Raw genomic sequence first — 14,143 nt, 5'->3', positions numbered from 1 at the left:
CGTGTCACTCATGGCTGCATCACACCATTTCACAGTGGTAGAGATATGTGTACCTGACTCTTCATCATCATTTGAATGAAACTTTAATGACAAAATACATTGGTATAATGCAGAACTGTTGTACAGTTGAATAGCGTGTATATGCATTTGCATACACTGACTGTTGGGAAAGAGAGGGATTAGGTCTTGGTCTTACACAGAAGTAATGTCCCCTTTCTCAGTCATGTGGTGGCAGAATAATGATTTGTTTATGATAGGAATTTACTTCACTTACTGTCTTCTGCTGTTACTCCATATAATGATCCAGTGGTCTGAGTAATGAAATCCAAAATGGGTTCTAAAAGATGGAGTCCTGATTAGCCCTCACTTAAATGAAGTTCTGAAGATACTATAACATTCCATCATGATGTTGTTAAAGCATGAAACAGTTTATTTATTCCATTTATGTTTCTCTTTAAGGAGCTTAGGGTATGTGTCAGTGGGGCTTCCCAGGCAAGTCTCCCATCCATATAACTTCCAAATTAAAATGTGATTCCTTTGAGAGATGGAATTGCATCTGGTGGCTTCATATCATAACCTTCCCCTTTTATAGCCAGCCATATTCTAATACCAATGTAAATATTGAATAGGTATGAAGATCTACAAACCCACTGATATGAATCAAAATCCTCCTTTGTGTTGCAGGTTTCATCAACATTCTTGTGAAAGACATCCAGTTTCCCACTTGTTTTTGTTTTTGCTGGTACCCATATCTGGAGGATTGTCGTCTGCCTATAAGTATGGCCTTGGCAGAATCTAATGTCCTTTAAGCCCCTCATCCACAATCTCAACTGGAGGGTACAGCGGCCACTATGTATGTTGGTTTAACATCCCAAAAATAAACATGATGAAGACAGAGTGTTCAGGGGAAAGATCAAATCTCCGAAGTGCCTCTCCTCACAGGAACGCTTATAGGACTGAGTTCCAAGCATTGAAAAGCACCTTTGACAAGCCTAAGTCAGATGGAGAACAAAAGACTAAAGAAGGAGAGGCTTCTCAGCAAACCAGGGGGAGGAAATATGGATCCAACGTCAACAGGATTAAAAATTTATTCATGCAAATGGGCATGGAGCCCAATGAGAGTGCTGGAGGCATGGCAAAGACCAGAAGTAAAGGTGGACCCCTATCTCCCCAAAGAAGAATTAGGCCAAAAGAGCTTGTGGAGAAGGGAGATGGATCAGTTGTGAAGTTAGAATCTTCCGTTTCAGAAAGGATTAGTAGGTTTGATGCTATGCACGATGGTCCTTCTTACTCCAAGTTTACTGAAACACGGAGATTGTTTGAAAGAAATACTCATGAAACAGGGCATTCCAATCGCTACTCCCCAAAGAAAGAGAGATCTGTTTCTAACAGTGATCTTCAAGATGACTGGTGCAGCTCTAAGTCTAACAGGGGAAGTACAGATTCGCTGGATAGTCTTAGTTCAAGGACAGAGGCTGTTTCTCCAACAGTGAGCCAACTTAGTGCAGTGTTTGAAAATACTGACTCACAACAAAATGTTCTAGAAAAGACGGGAAACAGTGAAGAGTATTCTGTAACTGGTCACTATCCACTAAACCTGTCTTCTGTGGACCCAAATCTGTCTTCCAGTGTTGCAAACCTCGACGATTTCAGCCCCATAAAAGATGCCAATGCTTGGCCTCCATCAGCTAAACAAAATGCCAGCTCAGCACCTGTTGAAAACTCTGAGCAGAACAGCAGTAGATCTCCATCAGACAATGAAACTCCCAAAAGCACTTTGCCTTTGTCAAAAACAGGTGGAATACAAAACAAGGATGTGTGCTACGATTCTGTGGATGCCTGTGAAGCGACTAAACAAGAGTCAGTAGATGGACTTGATAAACAAAGTTTCGGTGAGAACTGTACGAGCAATAGGGCAAAAATAGAGCCTGTAGTACCACCTTTGCAGCAAAAAAAGATCTCTGCTGGAGCTGAGACTGCAGAAATATCAGGAAACTTAATAGCTAGTGATGACATCACAGTCAGTGAAGCTTCTCGTTCTGTTGGCTCCCACTGTGAAGATACAAATGGAAAGGAAGAACAGGAAGACTTGAATAACTTTCAGAGTTCTCATGTGTATATGCACTCTGATTACAATGTCTACAGGGTACGATCAAGATATAATTCTGACTGGGGGGAGACGGGAACAGAACAGGATGATCAAGAAGACAGCGATGACAACTGTTATTACGAACCTGACATGGAATGTTCTGAAATTGTTGGATTGCCAGAAGAAGATGAAATCCCAGCAAGTCGAAAAATTAAGTTTAGTAGTGCTCCAATTAAGGTAAGTTTCACTGGTCTGTTATTCTTTACATTGTTTTTGAGTGGTTGTTTTTGTTCTTTTGTTTTAACTCTTGACACTGTCTCTGGCGAATTTTTTTCTAGTTGCTTCCGGTATTGAATTTGTTTCGTGGCCTTAGGATTCATATTTGGTCCTGACTGGAAAATAAGGATTGATTCAAATCGTTAAGAATCATTCCAAGCTCTAATAACTCTTGTTTGCCCCTTGTATAGTTGTGGCTAACCTGTGTATCAGACTTATTTATTGTCACAATATTTAGGCATACTTTCACTCAGAAGAGTTTTATGTGGCTAGAGTAGGTTTGAAATGGTGCTAATCAGCCTGTGTCTGTGATAACTTCTTGTTTTCCCCGCAGTAGGGTTTTGCCTCCTGTGGTGGGAAGTGGGTAGCTAGATCTCTTTTGTCACTTAGCAGTGATTCTCCTTCTGTACACTCTTCATACCTCTGGGATGGGCAGCCTCATATTTGGTCTTTGGGATTCTAGTTTCTTATTTCCATATAGTGCTTCTGCAAACATTGTATAATGGCAGCCCCTTCCAACAAGTGTGTTTGTGTGTAATCCTTGACTGCAGGATTGATGGTGAGAACATGTGATAGGGGATTAGATGAATTGCCTATAAAGTCCTAAGTTTTAGAGAACGGCTATGGGGTGGGGAGGAGGAGCTCTTTATAACATCATATCTCAGGTACCCATTGAGATGATAGGCACTGTATACAAGGGCTGAGGAAGTATTTTTCAACATTAATCATCACCGTTTTGTCTGTTAACGTGTCTTAAATCACATTCCCCCCCCCCCCATGGCACTTCCATCCTGCAGCGTAGGATAACTGAGACTTGCAACACCATATTTCCTAAGCCTAGCTTAGGTACAAATTGTTACTGGCATTTCATTATGGAGGCTTACAATCGGTTTCAGAAATGCCTTCTATAAGAGGGCTGTTGAGATGGTTGTATCAGGCCACAAAGATTCCAACATCTGATTCACATTCATTGGGCAAGTTTAAGGCCCAGTTGATTGTAATCAGGGGCTTGTGCCTTTCCTGGGAATAGCTAACATTATGAACATAGTCAGAGTTACATAGCAGCTGACCCCAGGCAGCAGTGTGAAGCCAAATGGGCCAGCTTTTTTGCTGAAATATCCCAGATTAACTAACTCTAAAGCAGTATCAGCTAATCAGAGGCACTGCAGCAGTAAGGTACTTGGTCCCTTCTGCTTTCTATATTCCACCATTTGGATAATTGCAAACTGAGTTAGTCTAGCCTAGTGGTGTTGGTATGGGGCAGGAAGAGTCAGTTCCCCTCGAAACAGTTTCTTTCTTTCTTTCTTTCTTTCTTTCTTTCTTTCTTTCTTTCCGCCATCCTTTGGATAACCACAAACTGAGCTAGTGAAGTGGATCAGAGACTGAACTGTGAACTAAGAAGACCTCCCAATCAGACTTTTGTCTCTGCTATGAACTCAGTGGGTATCTTTGGAAGCCATTCTCTCTGGGTGCTACAGTTTTGTTTCTCTCCCCCAGGTTGATCTTACCCTCCCTTTGCACCCATTTGTCAAGCATGCTGATTAGGGAACTGGACGTTGTTTTAGTAGGCTCCCCTGCCCCCACCCCCAGCTGTCTCATTTCTTAATTTTAAGAATTTTATGTATTTCATAAATTTAGTCTCCTCAAGGGGTAGTTGCCCAGCACCTCCGAACAAAGTGCTGGAATGGTATTCATTATGTCCTGGAATACAGTAATTTTTTTTTGAAAGTCATGTTTCTGAGAGCCCTGTTACTGAGAAAACCCCACCCACTTTCCTGATTTTTAGGAAGCAACTCCTTCCTTCCTTTGGCAGTGTCTTTCCTTGCAAGTTGAAGCTCGGGGTAAACATTGCATTAGAGGACCTTGATATATAAATGTGATTGTGTTGTATTTTCTTATGGGAGAAATCTCTCATTGGGTTCTATCTAGTAGCTTGACAATTCCACGGGCAATGTTTTAAACCCAGGTAATCGATCCTGTTTCACACATCACGCGTGTTTAGATATGTGCCTTCTACCTGAATAATCATACAGGAATAGCAACTGTCTGTGATGTAAGAATGGCATTTATGTTATATTAGTTGAATCATTGAAAACCAGTAAATATTACTTTTAAAAAAAATGAAAGCATTAAGCAGAGAAAAACCTAATTTGAAATTGAGGTAGTGTCAGTCTTTGTGCTAGATTGGAAATTATATAGGTATCTCTGATCATGAACTACTTTTTTTTAATGAAATTGACTGACTGCTACCGTTTAGCAACAGTTGACAAAGGCACTCATGAGTGTTGTCACTGGCATATGTGTGTGTTTAAAAAAACCTGGTACTGAGGCTGAGAAGGCAAGGCATCCCACTGCTTTACAAGAGTCTCTGAAGCTCATCACAACAGGGGTGAGCCCCTGCCCTCCGTCCCTCCCTCCCTTCCTGTACTGGAGCTGGAGAGGAAAAGTGGCACTTTCCTCCCACGGTTGTGCTGGGGTTCAGAGAAATGGTGTGATGTCACAATTAAGACTTTTCCCACTTGATGAATTCAGTTACCAAGGCTTGCTCAAATGCTTGGCATATAGTGAAAGTTACTTTGCAACCCATTTGAGATGGCATAGCTGGCTTTTGTTAAAGCTGTGCAGAATCTGCGAATGAAATTTTAGGTTTGTACAGAACAAAATGTGTAAATAGGTTCACTTGTTTAGATTTTAATTTTAAAATCAGTTTTCCCCAATATTCTTGACATTTTAAGAAATGCTGTGTAAGTGCTGTAACAGTTTTTCATTTGCTCCCACAACAAACATTGATGGCTACACCACTGAAATATTTAAAAGTTGGGGGCAGTTGTGGTAGTAGTATCTGGTTGATGCTGTGACCACGGAATAGAGGGAGGGGATGCCAGTGACAATGTCAGATTGCCATGCATATGTAAATTGGCCTGGAAACCAGAAGTTCTCAAGCAAAGTTGAAAATTATAGAGTAAGAGGTAACCTATATGCCAGGTTGTCCCCCCCCCCCCCAGATGTTAGAGACTGTTCTGCATGCCAGACTGGGCTGAGAGATAACGAGATTGTTGTAATGGCTGCTGGTCATGATGACTATGTTCTGCCTCTACTATGAGAAACATTATATCTCTGAATACCAATTGCTGGGAATCACTGGTGGGCAGAGTGCTCATGTCCTGGTTGCAGGCTTCCCATAGGCATCCGGGCAGCCACTACGAGAAAGGGATGCCGGACTAGATGGGCCATTGTCCTGGTCCAGTAGGATTAGCCCATGTTCCTATGTATTAAAATGTGGGCTATGAGACAGAGTATGTCGCTTTGATCCTCTTGGAGAAAAGGTGTGGGATATGCATGTAATAAATAAACATAGAGAAGAAATGGTCCTCGAGAGGGTCTCTTACTCAGCTCCTAGTATTCATGGTCTGTTTCTCAGCTTTTGTAAATTAGAAAAGCTAACAAAGAAATAAGATCCAAAGCAGTCTGGCAACCCGTGTGGGATTCTTGTAGGTTTAAACTGGTGAATCCTGCACGGATGAATTTATAACCAGGTCTGCTATAACTTAGTCCATCTTTTCCTGACACACGTTTTATTGGTATAACCATTACTTCAGTTAGGAAAACCACAATTCCTAAGTACGGAAAACCGTATCTAGTAATATCAGTTACAGCTGCAGAAATCATTTATCCAGCTGCAGTAATCATTTATCCACTAAGTAATTGAGGAACAATTGACAAACTGTAATCTAAAGAGTCAGGTGACAGAGTTGATGAAGGGAGTCGCTGGAAAGAAATTAAGCTAGACAAACAAAGCCTCTCAAACAATTGCTGTTTTATTCAACAATACCAATTTGCATATTATTGAAAATAACTTGATCAGCAGATGAGAAATTATCATTCCTATGTTAAATTGTGTGCATCTGTCACAGCCAGAAGTGAGAGCCACAGATTGAATGTGTTGGTAGCGATTATCACATAAAATCCACAAAAGGCATATATGAAGTACAACACTTCAGGAATGACCAACACTTTTGGGATAAGATAGAAACAAAACACTTGACCATCAAGCATTTGAGTGTGGAGAAGCTAGCATTGCTTGATTTTCACCTTGACTGCAAAAATACATACATGTTGTGAGTGTGCATTTCTTTAATCCATGTAATGGTAAATTTTGCACCGATATACAGTACACAATGAGTCTCTAACTGCAGTTTGCTAGAACCAGGAGGGAAAGAACCCCCCCCCACCCTCCTTTGCCTTTGATGGGAAATGAGTCAGTCTATTGTCCTTTTAAACTTTTGTTCCGTCGTTTTTTTAAACTCCTGCAGCTAATGCAGCAGTCACCAGTGGAAAATTCTGTGCTAAGCTGCTTTTACTTGAGAGAGAGTTGTGGCCTTAACTATTTTGGTCTTGCAGCTTCCTCTACTAGTGTGCAGTGCTGTGGCGATACAAAGGGGCAAGAGTTGTACTGGGGAAGGGGACCAAATAACTTGCGACTCCTCTCTAGCCCAACTGTCATGTTTTGTTTTGTTATTGTTTTAACAATATAAAAGAAGATACAAGAAGAAAGGGAGGAACCACGTGAAGGAAAAAGATGAATAACAATGCTGGTTGTTATTTTTTTCCTGGCTTTCCTAGTACCTGCAGCACATCCTGTGATTAGCCTGGCCCTGGGAGTACAATTTCCCGGCTCATTTTGGAATGGCCAGTGTGTACTTTGATTAAAACAAATAAATAAATGCAAATCTTAGCTCTTGGGCAATCCCCAAGAAAAACAGAATTGCAAGTGCTGTATCAAATTATGCAGATTTGCACAGTATCTCTTAATTTGTCTGACTGTTTTGTATAATTTAATCTAGTTTTTACCAGCCATGGAGAAAAGGTAAGAAACTATGCGTGACACTTAAGTTTTTGCTCTCCATCTCTGGAAGCCTTATTCGGGCACTGCTGACTCTGAATTTGGGATCTGTAAGGCTCTCAGAATGCTGACTTTTGCTCTGTAGATGTGATGTGGGACCTTGCCAGTCCCTTGACCTGTTTAAGCTATGTCTCCACCTCTGCTCAACCTGAATATCTGTCATTGCACATACTAAAAAAAAAAAAGGCTGCCCCATCAGTACAATATGGATGCTGGATGCTGGAGGTACTGTAGTGTGTGTGTGTGTGTGTGCATAACCCCCCAGCTTTTATGTGAATGGGCTGTGGGCTACTGTTCTAAGGCAAGAGTCACATCTGTTGCTGCACCAACTTTTGCCTCTGACCCCACTTACCACTAGTATATGGGCCCCAGAAGGTTCTCCACATGAGAATGCAGCCCTCAGATTCCTACTGCCCCACTCCACACACAGTCAGTGTTCTCTTGATGGTCTTTTACAAAGAACATAAAAACTGTGGTTTCCACATATGTATGTTTCACTGTGAAATAAAACAGACCAAGCCACCTTGATAAGAGTTCCTGGAATGTCAGCTGTGCCAAGTTGCTTTTTCTTATTGTTGTTTTAAACAAATTCCTATTTTTAAAGAGAACAACAACAAAAAGCATTTCAGTGTATATTTAACGTAACATAAGATCACATCATATTTTTATACAGTATATCCCCCCTTTTAATTTAGTATAAATATATCACAAGAAGTTAACAATAGGCCAACAGCACAAGTATCTGTGTTGTTGATGGACTACAACAATCATCCCTGACCATCAGGTTCCTCGTTCCTGGATTTTATGCAGTTTATTTAACTACACACATGTGATGGAGTTCAATAACACTTGGATGGCCAGGTGTGTGTAGCTGAATAAACTGCATAAAATCCACCAGAGCAAGTGAAGACCAAATTCAATATAATGGGAAATGTGTGAATATATCTCCCAATGTCTCCTCCTCATCCCAAGTTTTGCTAATTGCAGGATTTGGTTTGGGTTTGAGGAGGTCTGTAGTTGTGAGGTTCTAACCCTCTTCCCATTGCAACCTCGATCAAAATTGCCTTCACTAGAGGTGCTATTGGCTGTAGAGGGGAGATCATAGAAGCATAATAACTTGTATATAGTATTGCCTCCTCTACAGCTAATATTGTGGGTGTGTAGGTGTGGATTGGAGTGGTGGCATAAAAAAGAAAAAAAAGCGTATGTTTTTAAAGTATGATTTGACATGTGATATGTTTTTTTGTCCGCGTCTACATTAACCTTTTCCTTACTGTTGGAAAAAATGTGGACAGGCACATATCTTTATCCTGTGCTACTACTGAGCTCCTGTTGCTCGGTCCCTGCTCCTGCCAACCTAGCAGTTCGAAAGCACGTCAGAAGTGCAAGTAGATAAATAGGTACCGCTCCGGCAGGAAGGTAAACGGCGTTTCCGTGTGCTGCTCTGGTTCGCCAGAAGCAGCTTAGTCATGCTGGCCACATGACCTGGAAGCTGTACGCCGGCTCCCTCGGCCAGTAAAGCGAGATGAGCGCCACAACCCCAGAGTCAGCCACGACTAGACCTAATGGTCAGGGGTCCCTTTACCTTTACCTTATTCTTTCAATATCCCCCCCCCCCCCCCGCCGCCAGCATTTTCATTCCCCACCCCCAATAAACTCCTATAATGATAGAGAACATTAATGCAGTTAATTGCACACAACTTAAAGAATAGCTGAAGGCAGAGCCAATTTAAATTTCTAAAAGTGTCTAATAGCAATTCATGATTTGCTTGAGATTATATGAAGAAGTTGAAATATTTTTTTTACTAGCTCTGTGCTTAAAAGGATTAAGATGGACGATTAGGGATGTAAACTGAGGGGGAGAGAAGATGCTCTTCAAAGGCTTATAAGCTTGAAACATGCTGAGGTAGAAAATAGACCTATTGTGCCTATTCTTAAAACAGTAGGTTCAGGAGTAGATTGTTCTTCTGCAACCTCCTGTTACTAAGTGCCTCATTAGACTGCCACTTACCATGTGAATACTTCCAAGTGAGGTACGTAAACCTAGAGGTTCTTCACTGTACTTAACTATCTCATTACGTGGTCATACGGGTTCTTGCATTTTGTCATCTAGCACCAAGAGTCTGTTCATATAGTAACCAGAATGCCAGTGTAGACTCTATCAATGCCATACCAAATGTGGCACCCAAAACTAATTTCCAGCTCTGCTATCATGGCCCCTTCCTCCCCCCCCCCCCAATACAGTACAGCTCTTTGCTTTACTGGGGACCCATGAGTTCTAATTACTGCTAGGTAAAAAGGTAAAGGTACCCCTGATCGTTAGGTCCAGTGGTGGATGAATCCGGAGTTGCGGCGCTCATCTCGCTCTATAGGCCGAGGGAGCTGGGATTTGTCCGCAGACAGTTTTTCCGGGTCATGTGGCCAGCATGACTAAGTCGCTTCTGGCGAACCAGAGCAGCGCACAGAAATGCCGTTTACCTTCCCGCCGGATCGATGCCTATTTATCTACTTGCACTTTGATGTGCTTTCAAACTGCTAGGTTGGCAGGAGATGGGACCGAGCAACGGGAGCTCACCCCGTGGCGGGGATTCGAACCGCTGACGTTCTGGTCGGCAAGCCCTAGGCTCAATGGTTTAGACCACAGAGCCACCCTTGTAAGTTGTTTTAGGTCACAAGTAAATTGAAACTATATTATTACTAGTAGTAATAGTACAAGAGAGCTTAGGTAGAGCTAATGAGTATACATCCTACCACTACTAGGCAGTAGATCCAGTGCCCCACATCAGTTTCCGGGAGAGAGGCACCCCCCAAATTACTTTTAGCCTAATAGCAATGTCTCAGCTCTGTGTACACCGCACAGTTGCTTATTGTTGAGTCTGGGTCCCTGTGTCGTCTTTCTAGAAGGCATGTGGAGCAGAAAACAGTGTCATGCTTGAAAGTCTTTACTCCAATACATGATTTCTGTACTTTAGTGTTGTGTTTTTAGCATTCTGGAAGCGTAAGGGCTATTTTTAAAGCCCTGCAGGAGGGTTTTGTGGTTTTTTTACACCAGAAAAACTGCAGTGAGTGACACTGAAGATCTTTACACTTATCTTTACAGTTATGTTGTAACTCTTGTATATAGGTTTTGTGTACTATGGCTTTTTTTTAAAAAAGGTGATTATCTCCCTGCCACAGTTTCCAGTTATAACACCCGTTTTTTCTTTCAATTTGTACTTTTACTATCTCTTCCATCAAATCTATATCACATGCCATATATTGTGTATTGAAAAAACACAATGTAGATTTACTGCATTACATTAGTGGGGCATGCCATATCCAGGGTTCTAAAATACTCCTCTCAGAGTTCTAAACTAGGCACATGATCACTTTACCTTTTAAAGAATTTCTCTTTGCTTCTAAGTAGCTCTCAGGTTTTCAAATCAGGGTATGATAATGCACAAGCGTAAATCTACATGGAGAGTAAACGACATCAGAGCAGCCTTACGTATTTCAATCAAATGCTCTGCAGATCCTTATTGTGTGGGTTTTGTTTTTTGAAACAGATAGAAGAGCAGAGAATTTAGTCCTGTTGTTAGCACTGTTCTACCAAATTGGTACTGAGGAGATTAGTACTGCAGTGGCTATTGCTCTGCTTTCCACAGCTGGCGGCAGCAATCTTTCTGAATACCGGAAACTGTAGGAGGGGAGACTGTTCTTGTGCTCAGGTCTTGTCTGAAGCTTTCCCATAGGCATCTGGTTGGCCACTGTGAGAACAGGATGCTGGACTAAATGGGCCCTGGCCTGATCCAGCAGGCTCTTCTTACGTTCTTAATGTTAGGAGGGGTGGGACAAAGTTGCGCGCTGAACCTGTTCTTACAGAAAATAGAAGGTTAGGCCAGTGTTTTAGGAGACAACCGTTGAAGGATTTTGTAGCGAAAACAAGAAGAAGTCTTGTTGCATCTTAAAAGATGAAAACATTTATATGGCGTAAGGTTCCGTGGACTGGAGTCCATTTTACTCTCACTTAAAGCTTTTGAAGAAGTGGATTCTGTTACCACAATAAATTTATTTGTCTTTAAGGTGTCCTAAGGGTCTTTGCTCTTTCAAGAGAGCTGAAGTTCTTCAGCCAATGATTAACCAACTTTCCTCTCAACATGGTTGCAGCTGTATTGAACTCAGTGGGAGGGACATCATCTTCCAAAGTTAATCAGTCTTAAGATGTTTGCAATTTACAGACTCAAATACAATTAATTTGTCCTGTGACATAAAAGAGGGTTAGTCAACCAAGATGTCAGTTAGTGTAAAGCACTCTTATAATCTCATATTTCATAATAATCAAACTTAATAAATTGCCTTTCCTTAATCTGACAGCATTATTTGTATTTTAGGGCTAAACAGCATGCAGTTGTGGGAGACTGAAATTGGGGAGGATGTGGTGGGGGTGGAGAGCTTATTGACTCAAACTTGCCTCCCTCAGCAGCTCTCCTGGGGGGAAGGGGGAAATTATTATCCTCAGGTGGAGAAAAGCTGCTAGAGCAAAATTTGAAATAACAAATTGCAGAAAGGGAAAGGGTTAAGCAGCTCCACTGGTCCACTGTTCTGCACTTCATATGTTTTCATTTTTTTTAAAGTCGGGGCAATAAATAATACTGCTGCCTATCATTTGTTGCTTGACCCAGAGACAAAATATATTGGACAGAGCTTTGAGTATAGCAAATGATTGGATGTTTAATTGTGAAATGAGGTCCATATACCGAGTTCAAATGGTTAGTAGCAATGTAATGCACCCTTTGCTTTTCACTTTTTATGTTTTATCCCCACCCTTCCTCTGTAGGTCTTAAGTGGGGGAAGCAGCTAGGCAGAGATCCCCTGTTGTATTATCGCTGAAATGTTGTCTAATAGCAATTATGCACAGGTGCAAATTAACAATACATAAGAATTTAGGAAAACAAGGAAATCTGGTGATCATTGGGTACTTTCCAAAGGACAATGGTGAAAACGTGTGTGCAGATAGATACCGTAGATAGATAGATAGATAGAAAAATAGATAGCTATAGATATATAGATATAGGTTCAAATTAGGAACATCACTTAAAATCAAGATCACTTGATATAATGATAATTTGCAAAGTAAACTTATTTCTGAGTTAAATAGTTTTTCATTATTTAGATAATTGAGATCTAAGTGGGTTTTTTGGTCATACAATGCAAAGCTTTCAAAAGAGAAATATTGGACAGTTGGTTTCTATTCAAAGAAGATCAGAGAGATGCTCTTTATGTGTTAAGGCCTCTCTCTGGTAGCTAGTAAGTTGATTGGTTTTACAACTCTAGGTTGCTATAGACCACAACATCTGCTTGGCCTTGCAAGTCTATTCATGTCCTACTTAGGTTAATCTTCAGTCATTTCTTCTCAGGAGTTGCAACAGACCTAAGACTTTTTGTTGCTGCTGTTATTTATTAAATTTGTATACCGCCCTTCGTCTGAAGGTCACATGGCAACTTACAACATAAAAACACAAAAGGCATAAGATAGTAGTAATACCTCCTCCCACTACTGTATTTTGTACAATTTGACTGTTATGCACCTGTTGCAAGTTTTAAAATATTTACAATCACTGACAGAACTTTAAAAATCTCAAACATGTGGTCAGTTTAGGTGACCACCAGGCCAACTGATTGAAAGGATATGGGATTCATTGTCTCTCCAAACAGTGCTGGAATTAGAGGTGGACAACAGAGGCCCCGGACCCTCTTGCTTTTGGGGACAACCCCAATAGCAACTGTCCGTAGAAAGCCAGAGAGGCAACAGGATTTGGCTGAAACTGAGTGCAGAGAGTCAGGGCCTTTCGGGCTTGTAGATTTTATTAAGGTCTTTACTTACTCCCCTGCCCTAATATTATTGATTAACCTGTATAAATGCTTTAAATAAATAAGGACTCACCTGCAGCCTTGCAATCTAAAAATATTTGACACGCTAACTAAAAGGATGAGGGGGCAATTAGGAAGTAAGTGTTGAGTGCTGTCCTCTGACAGTACTATTCACACCTTATCCTGTGCAAGGACTTGATGGAAGCAGCAAAGTGCTGCTCACATTTCCTGAGGTCAGGGCCTTGACCTTGTGATAAGCCAGCCAAATTTTGTGTAGAACTACCAGCAGCAAGCCAACATAATGGTGCTCAAGGGGAGGAAAACCAGTGTGTGGATTTAGAAAATCTCCAGTCTGGTGGAAATTGTTTCATGGCACAGTGCAAAGTGTAAATAAATAAAGTGTAAATATAATTGTAAATAACATGCTTCATATTTCCCTTTATGTTTAGGAAATGAATCTTGCTTGCCTGTTTAAAAACATTGTTCAAGTTATTTTAGTGGTAGTTGAAAACGCTTCAAAGTCACTGTGTTTGTGTGTGTTTTCTGAAAGCATGGGGCATCTGCTTCTCTTTCTCAGGGACACACTGAGGCTATTGAAAATGTTGCCTCGGGTGGTCCAGAGCTTTCAGATAGTGTTAGAACTATGTATTCCAAATCTCTGGCAGAGAAGTGTCAGGATCAGAAGATTACCTGGAGGCAGAATATTCCCCTCACTCTGTTTATCAGCAAAATGGGGAAAGGCTTTGAATCAAATAAAGCAGTAGGGGAATGTTTATTCTAGAGCAATGTTTTATTTTGGGCAGGGTAGGAAATAATTGTAGTTGCCTCTGCCCACATTTCTATCTCCTTTCCCTGCTGTTTCTGGCATTATCCGTTTCAGATTCAAAGATCCTTTAGTTTAGAGGCCTGCTACAGCCTTTCCCATTCAACATGGGCAATTGTGTGTGGGGCGGGGGGGGGGTTGACATGGAAGTGGACTTTTAAGCACATTTGGCTGAACACTTCAGAAAACCTAAGGAGCTGGG

The 14,143-nt window shown here is 41.2% G+C and overlaps 1 protein-coding gene across 20 annotated transcripts in view; it reads left to right on the top strand.

Moving 5' to 3' along the window:
• Positions 1–14,143, top strand: part of PPP1R9A (protein phosphatase 1 regulatory subunit 9A) — a 135,976-nt gene that overhangs the window by 19,919 nt on the left and 101,914 nt on the right. For all 20 annotated transcript variants that reach the window (XM_083405325.1, XM_083405323.1, XM_083405336.1 and 17 more), the window contains one exon: positions 685–2,326. In XM_083405325.1, the coding sequence (XP_083261451.1) occupies positions 884–2,326 (1,443 nt within the window). In that variant the 5' untranslated portion in view covers positions 685–883. The remainder of the gene's footprint in view (positions 1–684; positions 2,327–14,143) is intronic.

This window comes from Podarcis tiliguerta (assembly GCF_965153285.1).
Source record: "Podarcis tiliguerta genome assembly, chromosome: 12".
Classification (NCBI taxonomy): Eukaryota; Metazoa; Chordata; class Lepidosauria; order Squamata; family Lacertidae; genus Podarcis; species Podarcis tiliguerta.
Note: the sequence above shows the minus strand (reverse complement) of the source record. Positions and strands in the feature narration are given on the sequence as shown.